This window comes from Sardina pilchardus, chromosome 7, assembly GCF_963854185.1.
Source record: "Sardina pilchardus chromosome 7, fSarPil1.1, whole genome shotgun sequence".
Classification (NCBI taxonomy): domain Eukaryota; kingdom Metazoa; phylum Chordata; class Actinopteri; order Clupeiformes; family Clupeidae; genus Sardina; species Sardina pilchardus.
This window is the reverse complement of record NC_085000.1, coordinates 1,478,314-1,503,604: the sequence shown is the minus strand read 5'-3', so window position 1 is coordinate 1,503,604 and position 25,291 is coordinate 1,478,314. Positions and strand designations below refer to the sequence as shown.

The 25,291-nt window shown below is 40.9% G+C and overlaps 1 protein-coding gene across 3 annotated transcripts in view; it reads left to right on the top strand.

Moving 5' to 3' along the window:
• pou6f1 (POU class 6 homeobox 1) overlaps positions 1-25,291 on the top strand; it is a 95,704-nt gene that overhangs the window by 21,119 nt on the left and 49,294 nt on the right. For all 3 annotated transcript variants that reach the window (XM_062540268.1, XM_062540267.1, XM_062540269.1), the window contains 3 exons: positions 6,334-6,575; positions 9,691-9,819; positions 18,430-18,663. In XM_062540268.1, coding sequence (XP_062396252.1) covers positions 6,334-6,575; positions 9,691-9,819; positions 18,430-18,663 — 605 coding nt within the window. The remainder of the gene's footprint in view (positions 1-6,333; positions 6,576-9,690; positions 9,820-18,429; positions 18,664-25,291) is intronic.

Genomic DNA, 25,291 nt, shown 5'->3' with positions numbered 1-25,291 from the left:
GGTAAACTAGGTTGCAGTTAGAGAGAGAATTGACATCCTTACAAGACAACACATACAGTAGACATGCACATTGGGGTAAACCAAATGGAACAGACATTGACGAATGACTTGGGTAACCACAAGCACATACACACAAACATATGGACAAACAGTATTGCATTGTTGACTTATAGAGTTGTTTGTACACATGGGCTACAGTACATGACCAGCATAATTTACAGTTATTTTCATGTAAGCTATACATATCAAAAGTGCTTTGTGCAGTTGTGCAAATAAGGTTGACCAAAAGTGCTTTGTGCTTATGTTGTGCAAAACTGCAGTACATGACCAAAGTGCTTTGTGCAATTATTGTGCAAACATGGCTACTGGATGGTACATGACCTAAAGTGCTTTGTGCAGATGTTATGCAAAATAGCTTTACACTGTATTTTAAGGAGAGAATGCTTAAAGGTTACAGATATCGTTATACAGATATAGTTAGTGATTAGAGTGGATTAGAGTGGTACCTGAAAATGATGCAATCATGTTTTTAAAGCTTTATTTGTTATGAAAATATGACGATGAGGACAATTTTCAAAATTTCCCGGGGGAGAAATCCCTGGACCGACGTTATAACAAATTCTGCCCTGCAGTCAACTCTCGACTCGCGCTGGTTTCATTTGTGAAATACAGTCTTTCAGACATGCACAGAATGTCAACAGTTGGGCTGAGCAATCAACCCAAGTTATAATTTTGGTTAATCTCCACCAGCCAGTTTGTTTACAAAAACAATTGTCTGTCGCAGTGCAGTGGCTCCGGCTGTCCAAGTTATAGCCAACGAGTTTACTGTTTTGTTGTTTACTGTTTTCACTTAGCCTATCCCACAATTCCCAGTCCCAATTTAAAACAAATTAAAACAAAATCCATCATAGTTCTGAACCGAGGACTTTTAATGGAATGAAAGCAGCCAGTTTTGAATTTTGAAACAATGTGGTTAGGACATTTCAGCTTAGGCTAGCCTGCTCTGCTGATGTTTTGAACAATAAAATTACCGGATCTGACTTAATCGTTTATTATGGGGAAAAAGACACAGTAGACAAGAAAGTATTAGACCTAACCCGCTATAAAAGCTTAGCTGACACATTCAGTGAGTAACAGGCCGTACTCGTCGCAGTTCAGCAAGCAGCTAACAGTTAGTGAGAAATCATACGTGTTGTGAATGATCATTGCCTTCATCACAGACATTCGTTCTCTCCCTCAGTGCCCACATGATGTCGCAGACGGCAAGTGTAAATAAACGGAGCTAATCGTTCAAACAATCAGATGGCTGTCACGATAAATCTACATATTTTTTCCCCTTTAAACGTTGTTGCTGGGAGGTTAGGGGAACGTTAGTGCAACCAAATATTGTAACGTTCCCTAAAGGTTAGGAGAACGTTCTGCTAACCAAAATAAATAACCAGAAAAAAACGTAGTATTTCCGTTAGGAAAACTTTCCTGGGGAACCATGGGGCAATATTCGCAACTTTCAGGCAACGTTCCCCTACCCAAGAAAAAAACGTTCTAAAAACGTTCTCCTAACCAGAAATTGTTAGCTGGGTATAGACGTTCAACTAATAGCCTCATATCACAGTTACGCAGATGACACACAACTTTATTTAGCCCTATCACCCACTGACAAGGATCCTCTTGGCTCACTCAGTGACTGCCTAGACCAAATAAATAGCTGGATGTCACAGATTTTTTTACAATTAAACAAAGAGAAGACCGAAGTGATTTTATTTGGGGGGAGGGGGGAAAGAGACAAAATGGCCACACTTTTTAGGGCAAAGGGGCTTGAAGTCAAGTCTTAAGTCAGAAACCTTGGAGTTTTAATCGATAGTGACCTCAACTTTGAGGATCACATGAGAGCTGTAACCAGGACATCTTTTTATCACCTAAAAAACATTGCCAAGTTGAGAGACCTCATGTCCCAGTCTGACCTGGAAAAGCTTGTCCATGCTTTTATTTCAAGTCGACTAGACTACTGTAACGGTCTCTTCACAGGACTCCCAAAAAAGAACATATCACCCCTATACTTAAAGGGATAATCCGGAGTGAAATGCACTTTAGATCAATTTTTCGGACTATTGGGAGTACATACGTTGAGTTGACACCAAAATCATGTCATTCGGATGTATTTTGAGAAAGTTCGAGTTCACCGTTTTTAGCCAAAACTCGTTAGCCTGGAAGTGACCGGGGCAAGTCCTTTCGCCGCTACAAAACGCTATTTTTATACCTCTTCTACTGTTCCAACCAACACTACACTTACGTGGTAGTGAGTAGAGGGTCCCTAAAGCCAAACCGAAGTATCCCCACGTCTTTATGTGGTCGGATAGAGAGTCCAGAACGGTGAACTCGAACATTCTCAAAATACATCCGAATGACATGATTTTGGTGTCAACTCAACGTATGTACTCCCAATAGTCCGAAAAATTGATCTAAAGTGCATTTCACTCCGGATTATCCCTTTAAGTCCTTGCATTGGCTGCCCGTTACTTTTAGAATAGATTTTAAAGTACTGCTATTGGTTTTTAAAGCATTACATGGGATGGGGCCAACATACATATCAGACATGTTTACTTTTTACACCCCCTTCAGACATCTTAGATCAGAGAAAAGACAGTTATTATGCACACCCTCTACTCACTCCAAACAGGGGGAAGCTGCTTTTAGTTATTATGCCGTCCAGATATGGAACAAACTGCCTGATCACATTAAGAATGCCCCAACCATTGCCAATTTTAAAACCCAATTGAAAACCACCCTCTTTTCTATAGCGTTTCCAGCCTGGTTTTAATTGATTTTTATTTCTTATTTTTTAGTTTTGGTTTTATCCCTATTCCTTACTTTGTTTTAAGCTATTAGCCTCTTTTTATTGGTTTTATGATTTTTTATTTCTAATGACTTTTACCTAATTTTATTAGCCTCTTTTTATTGGTTTTATGATTTTTATTTTTCATGACTTTTACCTAGTTTTATTCATCATTTTAATCTTTCTTTCTTCTTATTACTATTAGTGGTGTGTTTTATTACTGTGATATGTTCTATGTGATATGTGTTATAGGCTACATTTTATTTGAGGTAATGCCTTAACTGTGTAAAGCACATTGTGTCTACCTGGGGTATGAAATGCGCTATATAAATAAATTGCCTTGCCTTGCCTTGCCTTACAGTGGCGCTTCTTAGCACCATCTAGGCTACCGTCAAGAAGTTTGAAAAGGAACAAACGAGTCTCAGCCCAAGATCAGATTTTGTTTTGCGTGAGAAAATGGATAAATGGATGTATGTGTGTGTGTGTGTGTAAACAGGCAAAATCGTGTGTCACACGCCGAAAGCGTGAGAGTTGGCAGCTCTGCTGTGGCGCAAACTTTTATGACATCATTGGCAAGGGGTGAATAGTAGACTATAATTTTCGGGACAATTAGAGCAGGATTTGGGATTCGAGACAACTGCTGTTCCGATTTTTTCGGGACGTCTGGTCACCCTACTCCGGTGATAAGAAAATTCAAGTTTGAGGTATTTACAAATAACTTTGCTTCTGTCGATTGCTCCGTCTGAAAGAACCATGTTTGTTGGTTTGTTTATCTGCCAATATTGTTTTCCTTTCCTGGTTCCTGTAAGCGCGGCAGCAGTCGGCAACATACTTTTACCAGCCTGTGAGCAACAGACTTTTACAGTATAAAAGAAATAATAAAAACGGTGTTAAAGCGTAAGTTTGGCGGAAAATGAAAATAAAGCTATTTTCTGAATGAAAATACATCAACTAAGCGTTCATCACGCAGTACAGAGCTAGCACGGGCAGCAGCTACAGTCCAAAATCGCTAACAGTGGGTTAGCATGGGGCAGGAAGCCACACGCTTTCAAAATCGCATTTTTAAACTATAACATTGCTCAAAACAGCGCCAAACCAAGTCAGCAGCTTGCTCTAGGTGTCTACACATAAAACTAAGCACCAATCAGTCTGTAAACGTCGGAATAGTTTGTATACAGTTAGAATTAATTCGAGACAGCAACCCCATCTGAAGCACAGAAACGTCACGCGAGATCTCACACGCGAGCATTGCGTGATAATCACGGAGTTTCCTTCATGAGGAGCTGGAAGGGGTAAGTGTTCTTGAAAGTGACGTCTTCTTTTATAAACGTCGGGTTCGTGAACCAAGTTATTGGTGCTTCGTTTTATGTGTAGACACCTAGAGCAAGTTGCTGACGAGGTTTGCCGCTGTTTTGAGCAATGTTAGTGGTTTAAAAATGTGACTTTGTCTACCCTTAGTCCCTTCCGACAATAGTTCCCGTGCTTCCGTGTCAGATCTCGCGTGACGTTTCTGTGCTTCAGAAGGGGTTGCTGTCTCGAACTAATTCTAACTGTATACAAAGTATTCCGACGTTTACAGACTGATTGGTGCTTCGTTTTATGTGTAGACACCTAGAGCAAGCTGCTGACTTGGTTTGGCGCTGTTTTGAGCAATGTTAGTGGTTTAAAAATGCGATTTTGAAAGCGTGTGGCTTCCTGCCCCATGCTAACCCACTTTTAGCGATTTTGGACTGTAGCTGCTGCCGGTGCTAGCTCTGTACTGCGTGATAAACGAAAATTACTTCCTCCACGGCTTAGTTGATGTATTTTCATTCAGAAAATAGCTTTATTTTCATTTTCCGCCAAACTTACGCTTTAATGCACGATAAAATAATTATCGGCTTTTATTGATTCATGAGTTAACGTGATATTAACGCGTTGCCCAGCCCTAATATATATATATATATATATATATATATATATATATATATACACACAGTGTGGAGCACATGTATTTGATACCATGCTAAAACAGGAATATAAAATCATCATTTGACAATTGATCTTAATGCCTTAATTAAAAAAATGAGTAAAAATCAAACCGCCAAGGACACCACTTTTCTTTGTGATTGAAGAATGTATCGTAAATAAATAAATGTTTTCCTTAAGTGCTTAGGGAAGGAAGTATTTGAGCTTGAGCGACTTGCGCAACCTATAATTACTATTCTCTGCGAGCGCATCCTTCATTTTTCCAGCGCAAATGTACGTTCTCTAGATAGGAGATGATATTGCGCCCTAACGGGCGTGTCAGGGAAGAGAAGAGGTGTGGTCCGGCGCAAAGCTCGCCAGTCGCTAATATATGGATGCAGAGAGTAGTTGCGCCACTGACAAGGAAAAAGTTAGTTGGGAGTCATTCGCGCACAGATGAAAGGCTATTTTATGAGCGCATGAGGCTTGGGGATATGGAAGAGTGCACAGTGCACGCACACACCCTACTTCTTTCATCAGCAGGAGCGCGCAGCCCGAATATAATTAAATGATATTTGTCCGTTTCTCGGTTTTAGGTTCCTGTATTGGTCAGCAAAAAGTAGCCTTCATAGCATAACAACATCCATATGCAATAATAGCTACAACAACAAAGTCTAACAGTGACCTGCTCATTTAAACATTACACAGCCCTATGGCTAAGTTACCTTTAGTTTTGTTCTAGCGTAGGCCAACCTTTAACGTCTGCCATTAAACAGCTGTAGCGTTCTGACAATTGTCTACCTTCTTATTGCTCATCTGGAATAACTCCTCTGCCTCCATCCTTTCTGTTTTGTTTGTTTAAAAGTACTTGCAATATCCACGATGAGTAGGCTATTGAGTTAGTGAATTAACTTCACATTTTGTGCTGATAGACATGAAAGAAAACAACAAGTAGCCTAAGCGCCTGCGTGCGTAATCTCTCCTGTTCAAACGAAATGTGTGCGCGTGGAATAGCCCCACATCATCACATACCCTTCACCATATCAGGATGCATAATATCCTGGATCCATGAAATAGCTGGCCTTTAAAAATAAAAATCTGCCTGCCCCTATGTTAACCCTATGTGTTAAATTCCCATAGGGTTACATAGGGGTTCAAATACTTCCTTCCCCCTAGCATTTAGGAAGAACATTTATTTATTTACGATACATTCTTCAATCACAAAGCAAATTGGTGTACTTAGAGGTTTTATTTTGACTATTTTGACTATTTTTTTTAATTAAGACATTAAGATCAATTGTCAAATGATGATTTTCTATTCCTCTTTTTAGGCAACTTTAGCATGGTATCAAATACATTTTCTCCTCACTGTATATATACACACACACACACACACACACACACACACACACACACACAGGGCTTGGCTAATGCTGAATGATTGTTCTGCTCCATCGCTGCTCATCAAACATCCTCTTTTGTTATCGTACTGACTGTTCTTGAAGATGACCTTGGACCTTCATGTGTCTCTGTTTTGTCTCTCCCTCCCGTAGCCGCCACCATGCTGAACTCGGTCCAGCCTCAGCTGCAGATGCCCACGCAGACGCTCTTTGCCCCCCAGGCGGCCGCCTTGCAGTCGGTGCAGGCCACCATGCAGACGTCCACACAGAGCACACCGCCCACCACGGCGCAGGTTGCCACAGCAACGACAACGGTGGCCACTTCTAGGACCTCAGAGCCCAATGCGTCAGTGGCGACACTCCAGACAGCTGGATTCTCCATAAATCCCGCCATCGTACGGACACTTTTTTGTTAGTTTAAAAGCTCTGCTGGAGTCCGCATGCTAAGTCATGTGCGGGTAGAGAAATGTGGGTCTGCGTCCAGGGAGTTTCTGCTGTGGATGAATTATGAACCCCCTAATTTGTTCAGTTTGGAACAAGAAAGCAAGCAGTACAATCCACTGGAAAAACCCTTAGCACCACTAACTACATTTTACATTTGATGGCTTTTCTTTATATTTAGCTCACTGAGGGCCAGATGTACTAACACAGCGCTAGTTTTTGTAAACGCAGCGAGTTTTTGTAAACGCAGAATGCGAACGCTGTGCTTGGCTATATTGCGTGGAATTTACTAAGCTGTCACTTCATTACGTTAACTGCGGTCATCCCCGCCCGTTCCCGCCCCCTCTACAATGCTAGTTGCGTGTGCAGAGCTGCTGAACCACAAGCGCAGTTGAATATTGCAATATTAAAAAGAATCCAAGTTTAGCGATCATACATGATACAAAGAGATGTCAATGAGCAGCGACAGACAGAGTAGGCCTAGAAGTTCTACTAATCCACTTAAAAAAATACTTGTGAACTATTTACTGCAGGTAGACTATACGGATATGACTTACAGTAGGCCTAATGCCTGTCTAACAGATTGGGAAGTGTATGTCGTGAAAGAGAAAATAAGATTTTAGAGAGGCAAACAAAAGTTAAGGTTGGTTTTGACATAGTATAATGAAGAAAACTGATGCTCTGAATATTGATTCAGCTGACTCTAAACGTTTTTCTAATAGACGCATTTAACCGCAATTTGGATTACACCTGCTTTCAGAAGGCGGAAGTTTTTCAACGCAAAGTAGACGTGCGCTGTTTTCATACATAAGGCGGAATACTTAATCAATCGCTATTAGCACCTCTCCTCCCCTGTACTTGCGCGTTACACCCATTTTCAGCTGATCCGCCCAGGAATTAATATGCATGACACGGAAAAGCGCAAATAGCCATTCTCAGCTCCCACGGCAGGCAGTCTGCGCGTTTCTCTCATTGCGGCGTGTTTGTACCAGGCTTGTGCAAAATTCAGAATTGAATTGAGAATGACTCCTAAATTCCAATTCAATTCTTGAGTTTGAATTGAATTTGAATTGAGGTCAAAAACAGGATGCAGAATTACAATTCGAATTTGAATTAAGGGAAGTAGAATTGAAATTCAATGAAATTCAAATCAATTCATATATATAATATAAGGGTACGCTGCAAATTATTTGATTCTTATCAAGATAAAAAAAATAGATTAGAAGTGTTAGATCATTTATATTGTTTGAAGCGTGAATTTCTTACTTTACGTAAGTGTTCAACTTTACACTATCTTAAATCAAGCACATCTTTTTTTTGTCTCAAATAGGCATGAAATCTTAAAATGACGTAAATACTGTTAAAATGAGATCTTTTACATCTCTCCCTCAAATTCTCATCAAAATAAAGCTTGTTTTAAGATTAAGTGACAAAAAAAATTGACTTAATTTAAGATGACATTTAAGATTTAAGATATCATCTTAAAACAGCAGTGTATGCTTATAACAACTTATGTAACAACTTTAAACATACGTCATCTAGACTTGTCACAAGATGTGGTACTGTGGCGCAACAGGTTACAGCAATAGTACCTTGTATTCGTCCAACTACCCACGGGGACCCGGTTCGAATCTCACCTGCGGTCATTTCCGAATCTCTCCCCAACTCTTTCACTCACCTACCCGCTTCCTGTCTATCACCATTGTCCTGAATCTGAATAAAGGCAAAAAGTCCAGAAAATGTTCTTCCAAAAAAAAGGAATATAATCTGAGGCTGTTTAAATTTAAGTAACCTCATTTTACAACCAGCATTTTATGCTTATATTAAGTATATTTTACTTATTTTGGGGATGTAAAAAATATATTTATAAGTAATCTTAAAAACAGCAATTTCAGCTTATGTTAAGTTTCCAAATACCTCTGTAGACATGCTTATTGCTAGATTTTTATTTATTTATCTTAATTCACAAAATCTTGTCAAGTGAAATTATCTTGCTGCATGGACAGAAAATTTCACTTGTTTTGAGTAGCTTTTACCTCAGATTTAGTGTTTTTATCTTGTTTTTAGACACCCTTTTTTGCAGTGTTTAACAATTATGTTTCACAAAATGTCAGATATGATCTCAACAAACACACAATTTATAATTGAAAACAGTAATCAATTACATTTCCAATGTAATTTTCCCTGAACTGAATGTATGTGAGATTCACATTCTTCCTGTTATGTGACATGTGAATTTGTTTTGAATTGCCATGAATTGAATTCCACTTCCTGTCATTCCAATTCCAATTCAAATTCAACTTCCTGTGGGGTGGGGCCAATTCAATTCAAATTCCAACTCATGAATTGAATGGAGGCAAATTCTAAAATTCGGAATTGTGCACAAGCCTGGTTTGTACATACCATCCCCATGTTTATACGCGCACGTTACGCCTGAAATGGGCGCAAAACGTTAGTACATCTGGCCCAGAGCTGCAGTGGAGTTTTTGTGCCACTGTATTCTGCATTCTGTACATCAGTTCTTGTGAATCTATTGTGTCTATACAGTATTTAGTCAGAGGCGGACATCCCGGCTCCAGAAAGTAAAAGTTTAATTAACTGATCTACCTGGCTGCTAATTAGGATAAGCTAGTTTACTAAATGGTTGGATCAGAAAATAGAAAAAAGAATAGAATATATACTTTTTGATCCCGTGAGGGAAATTAGTTTCTCTGCATTTTACCCAATTTAACCGAATTAGTGAACACACACAGCACACAGTGAACACACAGTGAGGTGAATCACACATTAACCCGGAGCAGTGAGCTGCCTGCCCAACCAGCGGTGCTCGGGGAGCAGTGAGGGGTTAGGTGCCTTGCTCAAGAGCACTTCAGCCGTGGACTAGTCGGGGATCAAACCGGCAACCCTCCGGTTGCAAGCCCGAAGCCCTAACCAGTAGGCCACGGCTGCCCCCAAATCAAATACTTGGCTGGACTTTTACTTTCTGAACCCGGGATGTCTGCCTCTGTATTTAGTTTGTATGGTGTAACGGTAGCTGATTTCATGATTCATCTAATTGTCTCTTCCCAGATCAGTGCAGCATCCTTGGGTGCCCAGCCGCAGTTTATCAGCTCCCTGACCACCACCCCCATTTTCACCAGTGCCATGTCCAATATGGCTGGGCTCACCAGCCAGATCATCACCAACGCCCAGGGACAGGTGAATCACTGAAGACCAGGGGCTTGTTTTCCGAAGCCTTCTTAACGCTACGTAGTTCGTAACCTCTATCTTAAGCTCTACCTTAACATGTTCACGCATTTCCCGAAAGCTTCTTTGCCACGAATGTCTTTCGTACGTCGTTCGTTGGTAAGAGTGGTCTGGAGCACTCTTAGAACCTTCTTAGCTGCACCTTAGCAATGTTTCGGCTCGCGACACTAGTCACCGCCACTGTACCCTACAGCAATCTTTAGACATCTGTTACGCATGCAACTCTCATATGATACAAAATCACTGTTTTGGTTCGCCAATGAATTTATGTAAGTAGGCTAATTAAAGAGACCCTATGCAACTTTTTCATAGTCATAAAATCGCTTAGAAATCGTTGTTTTGCTTGACTGACCAGTTTTATCGAAAACAGTCACATTTCCTCCCGCCCCTAGTGTCCCTATCCGCTATTACAACCTTGCAACTTTCTGATGAACGATCGTCTGCTGTTTACATCTGGAAGTCAGAGACGCGTAAGGAACAAGAAGAACCACGCTTGCAATTTATATATTTATATATAGCCTATATATGTATAAATATACACGCTAAAGCTGTCGGGGAAGCTCTGCAGAGAAATATGCAAGCATAAAACGAGCGAAAACGAAAAACGAAACCGAAACCAGAGATGAAATCGCCAATCCTGCATTGTTCCTCTTTAAGAAAATAGTTTCTGGAAATTTTTTCACACACAAATAATGAAACGTGCATGCATTTGAAAATAATTAAAAGCGTTATCCTCTTATTTCTTGCTTCCCCCCACCGTCCTACAATGTTTAATGTGGGGGCTTGCTTTGATGTTAAATGTTAACCAAAGGCACACAATACTGAATTAAATGAGGATGTTGGTCAACCAGCTGTGATTAAAAAAAAAAAGAAATGTATGTGTTTGCTCCTCCAAGCAAACACATACTGTATGTTACCGCCTCCTGCATCCAGACGGTGATACGAATCACTTCCAAAATGAAATAGTTTCTTCCTTGGGTCATTTCAGACCTTCCCTGGAAATTTAATCGAAATCCATCCTTAACTTTTAGAGTTAGCCTATCTTGCGAACAAACAGACAGACAGACAAACAAACAAACTAGAAAACCACTCCTCTGCATTCTATCAAACCTGAAGCGTTCGAATATTTTGATCCATGCGGGAAACAAACTACCATCAAACAACCCCGATGAAAACATAACCTCCTTGGCGGACGTAATAAAGGGTAGGCCTAGATCATTTAATTTCCACTTTTTATCATTGTATGCTAATAAGTTCATCCACGTTGAAGTTGCGTGAATGTTATTAGGGCGATATGCTATATGAGCAATGTTTTTTTGTGCAAAGAACGCTTTCATAATACTGTCATGCCGTAAAATAAAAAATCGATTTCTGAGCAATCGATGTCACCTAATTCAGCACCTTCATGGTGGACAGTGCCTTGTACGTCGGACTTAAGGAGCTTTTCGTAAGAAGACTCCTAAGTGATAGTTCGGGAACCATGACTATAAAGGTAAACAACTTTGGTAAATTATACCTTTGGAGTCTTCGTAGCTCGCTAAGAGTGAACGTTATCGGGAAACCAGCCCCAGACCGTCACACTTGCACTACTCACAAAATGTCAGGGATATTCGGCTTTCAGGTGAAATTTTATGATGAACCTAAAATCCACTAAAACCTTTACAGGTGAACTTAATGTGACCTTCTCTAAACTTTTCAATGTGTATGTCCAACAATTCAATGTTTCAGTACTTTAATTTCGCCTGAAAGCCAGATATCTCTAACTTTTTGTGAGTACTGTACTGTATATGAAGGCCTCTGCCAAAATGGCAAATGGCAGATTATATGCCAAAATACCTTGTTTAAATGGTTCTTTTTTTTTGTGATCAAGTTTTTTATTAGGACGTTGCACATCAAACACAAAAACATAAATGTGAGTGGGCAAGAAAAATATGAGATCATTAATTAATAAACACATACCCACCCAAGCCATCCAAACCTCAAAGTAATGTCCAACACAAACAAATCACATATAACATGTAAAAGAGAAATAAAATACATAAAACAAAATAAATAACAATGAAAAAGCAGACCCATGCACTCCTGCCTGTATGCACGGGAATGCATCCAAAACAAAGTCGAACACATACACAAAGATAGATGCAGACAGACAACACAAACACACACACACACATACATACACACACACACACACACACACACACACACACACACACACACACACACACACATAACCACTTCAGGGAAAGAAGTTATTCCAGTCAACAACACAAGGGGTAACAACAGGAACTAAAAAGTTACCTCAATAAGCCTTTTAAAGATTCTGCAGCTGTCTGCCAGGTGTTTAAAGTTTTTTCTGTGGCACCGTGAAAACGGGCAGTTGATAATTCCATATAAACCACGTCCAAGAAAGTAAGGATCCATTGTCTGATATTGAGTGTCTGTGGAGGTTTCCATCTTGTAACAACTAGCTTTTTGGCAGCTGTCAGGCTAGCTAAATAGATGCGCTTGTTTAGCCTAGATGTATTTAGCTCTGATAAGTCATTCAATAACAGAACAGGCAAGGTCGCTGGCATTGGTTCACCTACTAGGTCTGACAGCTTTGAAGCAACATCATTCCAGAACTGAGCTACTGGTGGGCATTCCCACATCATATGTACAAATGTCCCAGGACACTTAAGATTGCAAAAGGAACACAAAGGGGAGTCTATCAGTTTCATACAGAAAAGTTTACGTGGAGTTAGATAAGTTCTATGTATGAAGTTAAAATGTATTTGCTGATGGTTAGGGTTACGCGATGCCTCCTTTATACTTTCCCAAACATCCTCCCAGTCAAACTCTGAATCCAGAGCAGGATAATCTTGTCTCCATACTCTGTCTAAAGGCATAGCAGAATATGAGGATTCTAAAATAAACTTGTAAAACATAGATACCCTGCCCTTGGTTCCATTTTGCACTGCAATCAATTTACCTAGGGGATGAATGGGCAATGGTTGCTGCCAAGGAACTCCATATGCTTTCATAGCTGATCTAATCTGTAAGTAAAAAAAGAAAGAGGAGCCTGGTAGATTGAATGTGGCTCTAATATCCTGAAAGGAAGCTAAGGTGGTGTTAGTGTACAGATCTTTTAAATAACGAATACCTCTATCACTCCAATGTGATGGAGAAATAGGTCTCCCTCCAATCAGTAACCCTTGGTTGCGGAACAGAGGGGAAAGTGTATGCCACTTACAGGAAATCTTACATTCTTTTTCTACTAAGCGCCATGTTCGAACCACATTTGAGACTAAGGGACCAAAACGTAGCATGGTTTGTCTGTCTGAGACATTAGAAAAGAGGACATCCTCCAAACTCCATGGTTGTACCATTTTTTCTTCCAACCCACGCCAAGATACTGGTGTGTTATCATCCCTCCATGTAATAATAGGGCGAAGCACAAAGGACCAATAATAATATTTAAAATTTGGTACCGCTAAACCACCATCTCCTCTACTTCTCTGCAGTGTAGACAATTTAAGTCTGGGACGTTTTTTGTTCCAGATAAACTGGGAAATGTCAGAATGTAATTTCTTCCAATAACCTGTGGGAGGGCAGAGCGGAATCATTGAGCTGACAAAATTAATTCTTGGTAAAATATTCATCTTTACGATGGCAATTCGGGCTTGAAGTGATGCAGGCAGAATAGTCCACCTATCCATATCACTCTTTACGGCTTTATGTATTTCCAAAAAATTATGAGTTGTGGTACGATGTAGAGAAGGAAAAATCTGAATTCCAAGATATTTAAAGTGCTGGACAACAGGGACATTAGCAACTGAGGGCAGTGATTTTGCAGCGTCATTCAAAGGAAGCAGAGCAGATTTGGACCAATTGATTCTAAATCCAGAGTAAACACCAAATTCCTCACACACTGATAACAAATCTGGTATAGACTGGTTTGGATTTTCCATAAATACTAAGATATCGTCTGCAAAAAGAGCTACTTTATGTTCTGTGTTTAAAATGGAAACGGGTTTTATGGAGGCAGATTGTCGTATCATTTGCGCCAATGGTTCGAGTGAAAGAGCAAAGAGCGAAGGGCTCAAGGGGCAACCCTGTCTTGATGACCTAGTGACAGGGAATGCAGCGGAGAATAATTGCCCGGTTAGAACCTGAGCGGAGGGGCTAGAGTATAATACCTTGATCATACGTATGAACCCTTTGCCAAATCCCATACTATCCAATACAGACCACAAAAAGGCCCACTCCAGCCTATCAAAGGCCTTCATGGCATCAAGGGACAGTACAGCTAGTGGAACTTTTGCATCTGTCGCAGTAGCCTATCAATAATGTGAAGAAGTCGCCTAACATTGTCAGAGGCAAGTCTGGACTTAATAAAACCAGTTTGATCACAATGCACCAGAAATGGCATAAACTGTTCAATACGCCGAGCAAGTAGCTTAGCATAGATTTTAAGATCTGCATTTAGCAGACTCAAAGGTCTATAGCAAGCACAGTCTGTGGGGTCTTTTCCTTTCTTTAAGAGCAGTGAAATCAGGGCGGTATTAACATCTCTAGAAAAAGCACCATTCTCAATTGATGCCATGATCATATCTAAAAGTAGAGGGCCTAATTGTTCCCAAAATAGAACATACAACTCTGGAGGTACTCCATCCAATCCAGGGGGATTTATTTGACTGCATAGACAATGCTGCCCTTTCCAGCTCGACTAATGTCAAAGGGCTGTCAAGGCTCAAAGTCTTCTGCTGACAAAGATGGTAAATCTAGCTGTTTAAGGTAGTTCTGAGATCCACTTTGATCTTGTTGACCCTCAGACTGATATAAAGTAGAGTAAAAATCTCTAAAAATTGTATTAATCTGCTTGGGTTCTGTTGTAACATGTCCAGCTGCAGATCTAATGGAAGGGATGTCTGCAAAGTGTTCATTAGATCTAATTTTCAGAGCCAGTAAGTGGCTGGGCCTTGATCCATGAAAATAGTACCTCTGCCTAGTTCTGAGTATTTGAAATTCTGATTGCTGTTTCAAAATGTTGTTAATTTCTTTTTTGACAAGATCACGTTTAGTCTCTATGTCTAAAGAGTAATTACTTTGCAAAAGAAAATCTAATCTAGAAAAGTCTGCTTCCAGAGTTTGCAGTTTGGCAGATTTTGCTTTACGCAAATTGGAACTAAAAAGTGTAGTATTGCTTCTAATAAAGCCTTTCACTGCTTCCCATAATACTCTAGAGTCATCTACTGAGCCAACATTAAAAGAAAGGAACTCCTCCAAACCAGACAGAAATTGCAATTTAAACTCCTCATTCTTTAGCAGCGAAGTGTTAAAACGCCACCTAGCGGCACGCTTGGACAAGCGTCTCAGAGTAGCGCGACAGAAGACGCCTTTATGGTCTGACAGGGCAATAGGAAGCAAAATAGTTGCATCAATCCTCTGAAAAAGACGGGGGGATGAAAAAAGAAAGTCTATTCTCGAAAATGTTTTGTGCCTATGAGAGAAGAAAGAATAATCTTTTAGGGTCGGATTCATTGATCGCCAAACATCTACAAGCCCTAAGCTCTGTGCCCAAGATCGTAGAGCAGCAGTGGCCAACTCTTGATCCCTTGAGGCTCTTGGTTGGGAGCGATCTAAAGCAACATCCCACACAGCATTCATGTCAGCCCCGAATACTATTGAATACTCCGTTAGTTCTTGCATATGACGCGTTAAACTGTCATAAAAATCTTTCTCATATTTGTTCGGAGCATAAACCGAGGTAAAAGCAACTTTCTGTCCATAAAGCTCTGCTTTGACAATTGCCATTCTGCCCACAGTGTCTGCCTTGAGGTCCAGCACCTTAATCGGAAGATTACGTCTAACTACTACTGCCACTCCCCTAGTTTTCGCATTGACTGATGAAGATGCAATGACATGGTAGAATTTATTAGCTAAGCGCTTAGAATCATGACTTAACAAATGCGTTTCTTGTAGAAGGGCGATGTCAATTTTCCTACGGTGAAGCAAAGACAACACACTAGCCCGCTTATGCGGTGCATTTAAACCGCCAGCGTTCCATACTAAAACAGAGAGGTCACCCATTATCGTATTGGTAAAATCTCATAACAAAACTGGGAAATGGAAAACATTGGCAGCAACCGAAGACAATCCCGTATAAATTGTCACAAACAGACAACCGCTCTTCCGTGGTATACATGTTGAAGTTCCCCATATAGCATTGAAGACAAATGCCTAATAGCACACTGTAAAATATCCCCTGAAGACAAAGACAAAACACAAAGGAGACAAACACGACAAACAAGACAAGACAAAACTTAATACAATACGCATAAAATAAACTAGGCAGGCAAACAAATTAACTATAAGCTGATCCGTGATCAAGCGTGGATATGGGGCAGCAACATCCAAAAGCTCAACCCAAAGACTCATTTCAAAACGTTATCAAACCGTAAAGCTAACTGTGTAGCGAACATGTCAATCCGCAGAAAATGCGTTATGTAAAGTTATGTAAACAACATAAAATACAGAATAATGCAACAATGCACGTAAAAGGGCTATCCTTACCCCTCACCTCAGGTGGCAGGGTCAGACAAATCCGACCAGTCCATTTATATAGTCCGAAAAATGAAAACTGAAAAGATCGTACCTCTCCTTATGTCCATTCAGAAGGAAAAAGGGAAAATGGGGAAAATCCGAAAAGAAAATGTAGTGTTTCCAGACTCCGAGTCGGTAGAAAATACGGTGAAAGCAAGAGTCTGGTTCAAAAGATCAATTATCAACTGCAGCCAGGTTTAGCTAAATTGTCGAGAAGTGCTAGCGATAACATGGTGACAGATCGCAAATGCTAGCATTAGGCTAGTTAGTTCAATTTGGTTCAAATAAACCAAGCCACCATACAATCCAGGTGATGTAGCAATCTTGAAAAAAAAACAACAACAAAAAATGGAAGGGTGAGGATAGTAGTCTAGTCCTTCATCTGCAATTACTCTTCATCATCAACCGGCATAGCCTCCGTCTCCAACTGAGCATCTTCGGGTAGATTATTCGTAGCGCTAGCGGTCGTAATGTTCGGCAGGGAATTGACAAAATCCTCAGCATCTTTTGGAGAGTGGAACGACTCCTTTTGACCACCCGTTTTGACTTTTAAAGTGGCAGGGTAGCGCAGGGAGAAGTCAACTCCCTTAGCTCTTGCTGTATCCATAGCTTTGGAGAATGCCTGGCGTCTCTTGAGGGTGTAGGCGCTATAATCAGGGGAAAAGCGAATTTTCCGTCCTTTCACTGTAGCAGGTGACTTCCTCGCTGACCTCAGGATGCGTTGATGGGTGGTAAAGCGGAGAACATTAAAGATCATGGTACGGGGGCCGGTTCTGTTGTTATCGTCACTATATATCCGATGTGCTCTCATGATTTCCCCATGCATATCTCCCAAACTGGGAAACCACTCTGGCAGAGAATTTTCCAGAAATTGCACCGCATTCGATCCCTCCAGTCCTTCAGCTAGGCCGATGACACGGAGGTTGCATCTCCTGTTGCGGTCCTCCATGTCTGCTAGCTTGAGCTGCATCTGCTCAAGCATGGTTTCATGGTTGCTTAGCACAGCACCATTTTGTTTCACCTCGGAGTTTATCTTCCCCATCTCTGCCTTCACCTTTCCAATACTTCCTTTTAAAGTTGTCAGATCTCCCTGTATAGCAGCCAATTTCTCATCTGTATCTTTCCCAATTTGTTTGAGTTGGTCAAAACGTGCTTCAAGAAAACTACGTTGTTTTTCGAGAACAAGGTCCGCGATAGCGTCTACATCTGCACGTGTGTTCTTTTTTGTAGAAGACGCTGTTGCTTTCTTGCATGCCTCAGACATTGTATCAGATAAAAATATAGATTCAATTGTGGTTAAAATAAATGTTTCGGTACACCGATAACTAAGAGTTATGCTGTTTAAATGTTTCGGTACACCGATAACTAAGAGTTATGCTGCCATCTTGTCCAACCGATCACGTGACTCCTGTTTAAATGGTTCTTATGGTGTAAAGAATGAATGCTATGTATGCCATCTGCAGTGACATAACTTTAAAACTCCTTTTCCAATAATGTTTGTAAGTTGAAATACATCTTGTATCTCTTTTTGTCTGTACACCATTCTTGTCAATATTGTTTGAATCAAAGGATTATCTCAGATGACTGCCGTGGGACACCATATAGGTGCTGTAAGAGCCTGATTACACCGTGACATCCTCAAATTGCACTAGTCATTGAGCTGTACTCACTAGGGAGAACCTGGAGGAGCTATGTCTTATCTCAGAAATGAATGCAAGGCAATGGTCATGCACTAATGGAGGAGAGAAATAGCAAAAAAATAACAATTTACCCGTTAACAATTGCCCACTAATGTTGGCTCTAGGTCCACTAATGTTGACCACTAATTTTGGCTCTAGGCTTTTTCATCCAAATTGACCTCCAATGCACAAAAACTTTTCTCAGCAAACAATCAGAAACAGAAGTTGTAGTTTGTGGTAACTACAAGTATGTGTTATTAGTACAAACGGCACCTGCTTTTGTCCCTCCCTTTCTCAGGTGATTGGCACCTTGCCCCTGCTGGTGAATCCTGCCTCCCTAGCGAGCGGTGCTGCCACACAAAACTTGCCCACTCAGGGCCTGCAAGTCCAGACGGTGTCCCCACAGCTGGTGCTCAACGCACAGGGCCAGATCATTGCCACCATCGGGAACGGCCCCGCGCAGGTCCCCACCACTGCTGCTGTCTTGTCCAAGCCCTCGGCCGCACTGACTTTCACCAAGCCAGTCTCACAGGTACAGCCTACCCCATACCCACACCCATACCTATACCCCTACATCCATACCACCATACCTACACCTATATGCATCACAGGTACAGCCCAACCCATATGTCAGGGACAGAGCCGTGATGAACTCACGCAGCGTACAGCCAGCCAAAACGCTGGTGCTAACATTTAAACTGTACTGCCGCTGTTCTCCGTGTCATATCACTGTCATTACCGTTTACTCTGTTCTGATCCTGGTTCACTATTCACAATGTAATTTACCACCGTTTGCCATAAATGCTAGCTAGCGTGCATTGCGGTCAAGCTTCAGGGTTAGTACTCCGGAGACCCCGGTTCAAGACCGGGTGGCGTCACAGCTCTGTGCCTTCGCTACAAATGGTGTCAGAAGTGGGATGGCTTGCCGTGAGGTCGTCGGAAGCTTGTTCAATGTGGGAGCCGTATGAATGACCCCCAGGATAGGTTGACCCTGGCGTGTGGGACCCCAGAGATGGGTGAAGCATATGTATGGGGCACCCAGGTGTGGGAGAAGTATGGCTGGTGGTTGCGCGAGGGACGCAACTATGCGTGAAGTGCATGGGCAAGCTTCCCGAAGGGGAGGGCAGTGTGACTGAGTACCGCCACAGTTGAGTATGCGCTATGACTGGGCCTGGCTCTTTGGCGTTGCGGTCAAGCTGCAGGATTAGTACCCCGGAGACCCGGTGGAGTCACTCCGCTGTCCCTTAGCTACACCATACTTATACCACCATACCCATATCTAAACCCACACCATACCCACATCCATATCTATACTCACACCGTACCTACATACCCACACCCATGCCTCTTCATCTTCCAAACGGGAGATTCTTGTCTCCGCTTCTTCGACCCTAGCACCAAGGTTGTTAACACTTTCATTAAGAGACTCGATACCACCTTTCACAGCAGTCATGTCATGAGCTAGCTGCTCAAGAATAGATCTTATGGTAGTCAACTCAGCGCAACATTGTCTTTAGTTGGACTCATGGATGCTACAGGTGATTCCGCCATTGTAGACAACGAGTTAGCCTTGGAGTTGTGAGCAACTTTCCCTCGCGAGGTAGCAGGCTGGTTACGCATGAAATATTGACTTTTTGGTAACACTTTACTTGAAGGGTTCATTCATAACAGCTGTCATGAACTGCACATGAAGCATTCATGACTGATTTATGAAACATGACTCAACATTCATACCAACACTTTCATGAATGTGGAAGGCAAAACGACAAAACCTTGTCTAAATAAAAGTCCAACAGGGTATTGTGAATCCTCTCCAGTGTTTGTAAATATCTCATGAATATATAAGTCTACTTCAAATGTCACTTTACTATACAAGTTGTGAAGTATTCATCATACTGGGAAGTGAACTACTGACCATCTGTGGACCTCTGAATGGTTGGACATTCCTGTTTTATATACAGATGGTACGGGTTGAGAATGCTCCTTTCTTTGCCGCACATCGGGAATCCCGAAGCTTCGGGACTTTGTAATTAAAACTGCAACCGCAAGGGGTCAACATAAGACCGCCCTAATAATATGAAGGTTCGGCTCATGCCGGAAAACACGGAAAAACCCGAAGACACCGCGCTGGTGACAAGCGGAGAAAAGAGACATGACGCACGGCATTAGATTGCAGTTGCAGAGTTTTCGAATGTTTTACAGCCTACCTCACAGCTCTCTCACTCGACGTAGCCTATAACTCAGTCAGTCCAGCAGAGATGCCAGAGCAACGTTTTGGTCAATGGAGAGGGAGAGAAATGCTCCGCATATCCGTCTCATTTAATCCGTCTAATTTAATCATTAAAATGAAGGTGATGACTGGCGAAATTAATCAAACGACGTTTCAATAGACCATTCTTGAAATTAATGAAAATGGCCTATAGGCCTATCATAAGGAAATTCATTCAACCTTTATTTATTCTCGGAGAGTCATTGAGGGTAGCCCTCATTTTCAATGAAGCCGAGATTACAGAAACAATGCATAGAACAAGAGATGTTCAAATAAGATAATAATAAGAAAATATACATTGCATTATAGAGGAGGAAGGGGGAAATAAAAAATAATAAAATAAAAATACATGAAATAATAATAATAAAATAATAACAACAAAAATAATAATAATAAAAATAATAATAACAATAATAATAAAGACATTTACTTAAAGCAGGTACAAATTGGCATAGGACGGTTTGTGACCACAGACTTGAATTGACTATATGGAATTATAGAGTTCATTTTTAAATTGCACTGAAGATTATTCCAGGAAGTAGGGGCACCATAACAAAAGGCTGACTTGCCCAACTCAGAATGGACACGAGGAACTTTAAGCATCAAAGAGTCATTTGATCTAGTCTGATAGGCACCAGAATTCCACATAAGCATATCTGAAATATAACCTGGTAGTTTTTCAACAATACCCTTGTAAATAAACAGATACCAATGACGTTGTCTCCTCTCTGTCAGAGATGACCACCCGACCCTATCATATAGAACACAATGATGAGTGCTATAGCCGTAATGAATCTCAGGGCAGAATGGTAGACTGAGTCCAGGGCTTTTAGTGAAGAAGCAGTAGCATTTTTATATATCACATCACCATAGTCTAGAACTGACATGAAAACTGCTTCAACAACTTTTTTTCTACTTTCCATAGGGAGGCTGGCCTTGTTTCTGTAGAAGAAACCAATTTTTTTTCTCAGTGTTTTTACTAGGATGGCTACGTGGTAATTAAATGTGAGTTTGTCATCCAGCCAGATACCAAGATATTTGTATTCAGAGACTCTATCAATGCTTGAACCAGTTACAGTTGTTATTTGCATGCTATTAACCTCAATGTTCCTTGCTCTAGTAAATAACATAAATTTAGTTTTCTTCTCATTTAATACTAATTTAAGATTAATGAGAGCTTCTTGGAGAACATTAAATGAAAGCTGGAGATTATCAATTGCATGTTGAACAGAGTCAGCTATGCAATACAAAATAGTGTCATCAGCATAAAGGTGGACTTGACAACCATTTAGTGAAGATACAATGTCATTGATGTAAATGGTGAAGAGAACTGGGCCCAAAATAGACCCTTGTGGAACACCCTTTGTGATTGGCAAAAACTCTGACTTAATATTTCCTGACTTAACACATTGAAACCTCTGGGACAAATAATTCCAAAACCATTTACATGCCTTATCATCTAGACCAATATCATGTAATCTTTGTAACAGTAAGGGATGATCAACTGTATCGAATGCTTTTGACAAATCAACAAAAAGGGCAGCACAGTGCTTTTTAATGTCTAAAGCAGATAATATATTATTTGTCACTAATGTGGTAGCTGAGACAGTGCTGTGATTTGTTCTAAACCCAGACTGTTGCGGATTTAATATGTCATGGCATGAAAGAAATGACTTGAGTTGGTTATTAACCAATGATTCAAAAATCTTTGACAAACAGGGTAGTTTGGAGATTGGACGGTAGTTATTTAAATCATCTCGATCACCCCCTTTGTGCAAAGGTGTCACATGGGCTAGTTTCCATGTGCTGGGAAATATGCTCATCACAATGGAAAGATTAAATATATGCGTTATATGCTTTGTGATGATAGGAGCAGACAATTTAAGGAAAAAAGGATCTAAATTATCTTCTCCAGTAGCACTCTTAGTGTCAATACTGTGTAATGCCTTAGACACTTCATTTTCAGACAAAGGTTGAAAAGTAAACTTAGAAACAGGGTTTATGTTCTGCACACAATTGTCAACTATCTGAGGAGACCCTTTGAACTGTTTATCAAATAAATGCCCAGCTTCAACAAAATGTTTATTGAAAGCCAGGGTTATTTCATTTTGTTCAGATATGAGATAGTCATCATATTTGATATGGGTGGGGAAAGAATTAGTCGTTGGATTTTTGTGTGAGTTTACTGCTTTCCAAAATTGTGCAGGGTTTGAGCTGGAGTTTGCAATCAAGTCTAAGTAATAGTTAGATTTAGCTTTCCGCACAGATGATGTGCATTTATTTCTAAGTTGTTTAAAAACTAGCCAGTGTGATGGGTTTCCAGACTTTCTAGCTAGTGACCAAGCTCTGTTTCTTTCTTTAAATAAAGCTGATAATTCAGGTGAAAACCAGGGAGTTACTCTATCTTTTACTCTGAATTTTTTGAAAGGAGCATGCTTATCAGTTACTGAAAGGAACGTTTTTGTGAAGAAATCCAGTGCCTCTTCGACATCTGTGATTTCAGAGGTATAGTGTAAGTTGCTATGAAAAAGATCAGATAAAAAGTCTTGTTCACTAAAATGTTTTAGGTTTCTCTTTGTAACTGTGTGAGATTTGCTCTTGATTATCTTTGTATTTCTTATGCATGCAACCGGGCAATGATCACTAATACCTAGCTCAAAAACACCACATGCTACAATTTTGTCAGTCCTATTAGAAAAGATTAGATCAATTAGGGTAGACCGGGAATGATCTTCCAAATTTGGCCTTGTGGGTTCTGTTATTAGCTGAGATAAATTAAGACCACTACTAACTTCTTTGAGATAACAGGATGAATTATTTAGCCAGTTTACATTCAAATCACCCAAAACAATCAACTCAGAATTGGAATACTGAGAAAGTAGTTCTGCTAGAGAATCTATAGAACTTAAATCGGCAGAGGGGGGTCTGTAGATCCCAACCACAACAACAGAGATAGGTCCCAAGTAAATCTTAAGTGCAAGAAATTCAAAATTATTTTGGATGGTGATGGCATTTAAAATTGTTACAGAAAAATTAGACTTAACATAAATGACTATGCCTCCTCCTCTTCCAATTCTATCCACTCTATACACGTTGTAACCATGCAGAGCTATATCATTGTCGTTGATACTACTTTTAAGCCAAGTTTCACTCAGAACAAGTATATCAGGGGCTGTCTGTAAGACATTTATATAATCTAATTTCTGAATTAAACTTCTGACGTTCAAGTGAATTAACCCAACACCGTTTCTGTTCTTAAAAATACATGGGTTGAAATCAAAGTTAGAAGTGACATCAGGAGTGATGGGAAACTGTAAGGGGTTAGTTAATGTAGATGTAGATGCAGATGCAATAGGCATACGGTCAGATGGTAAGTCCGTGTCATGTGATCCGTTGTCCGAGATGTCAGCCGGAGACGGAGTAGAACTAGTCAGCGCAAGGACGCCGTTTTGATGCTCCTCTGTTCTGGTGGATGGCACCAGAGAATCCGACGCCATATGAGGGACGCTGCTGCGCTGTGGTGATGGCAATCGTTGAGTGCAGGCACCGTGCAGAGACGATCCAGGAGGACGTTGTAGGTTGTCCACTGTAGCGCTACCCTCGGGAGTCCTCTGGGTGCGGGAGCGACCAGAGCCCCGATGGATGTACCGTTTTCTACGGGAAATCCCCGCTGCCCGGCAGAGATGGAGAGTCTCGTCGTTGAGTGCGGCAGTTTTGGAAGCGATCTGCTTCAGCTCAAATGCTGTGTACCGCAAGGCCCCCATGGCCAGCCAGTCGCAAACTCCGCTACACAACTTGTCGTGAGCTAGTTAAGTCGCGCAGGTACCAGCCAAGACATGCCTCAAAAAGTTCAGCGGCAGTGTAGGCTATCATAAGGTCATCATTCAAACGCAAACAAGCCTGGCCTGGCTAGCACAAAGCCTCAATCTCCAAACAGTCAACCGACACCAGCTAGGACAGGGTGGGAAGGGAGAGAGACACTAGCAGGCAGTGCAGAGAATTGTTTTTTGCGTCAGTGGACCAGTCACCAGCTTTCTCGCTGATAGCAATCGGCAGAATAGAACAGCTGATTAAGCGCTGATCCGGCAGCGCAGGTAGAGCGCAGAGGCAGGCATCAATGGAAAAACGAAGAAAAAGTATGGAAAAACGAAAAAAACAATTGAAGTAAATAATCTATCTATGACTGTGCAGCTAATCTAAACGAATGTACAATAATTAAGGAAAAATAATCAGGAATAAAATAGTAAATGTAAAATAATCTGAATAAATACAGTCAGACGGAGCGGCTTAAGCGGCCAGCGTTCCCGTTGCTAGGAAACCAATGAAATAGCCTTCAATTGAAATAGCCTTCAATTCAACCTGAAAGACTCGATAGGCAACCTTAGATTAATTCATTAATTCATTACGATTACAAGACCGCATTTCCATGAATAGGCTATTATTGTCAAGGCGAAGACGAAAGAGATGGACAAGATGGACATTTAGGCTACATTTATATGCTAGGAATACTTAGAAATGTGTACGCTATTTTAAAACGGAGGCATGTTCATTTTAACCGGCGACGCTGGGTAGGCTACATGTACCCAGCACTTGTTATCAGATTTTGTCCCCACCACTTTTGACAGCTGAAAATAAAATGTATTTAACAGAAATCTAATACATGCCTATGCTTGTCACTTTACTTATAACCGTAGGCTACATGCATGGAGAAGGTCGCGCATTTTGTAACATTGTAACAATGGATGGTCAGATATGCGATAGGGCAGTGAGGGTGATTCATTGTAACCATCGACTAGTAGGCCTAGCTCCGCAAAATAAGTTGCTAGCAACTTATATGGATCTCGTTATGCATGTTCATGTTGATTCAGAGATAGACATAGACTACCGTAGG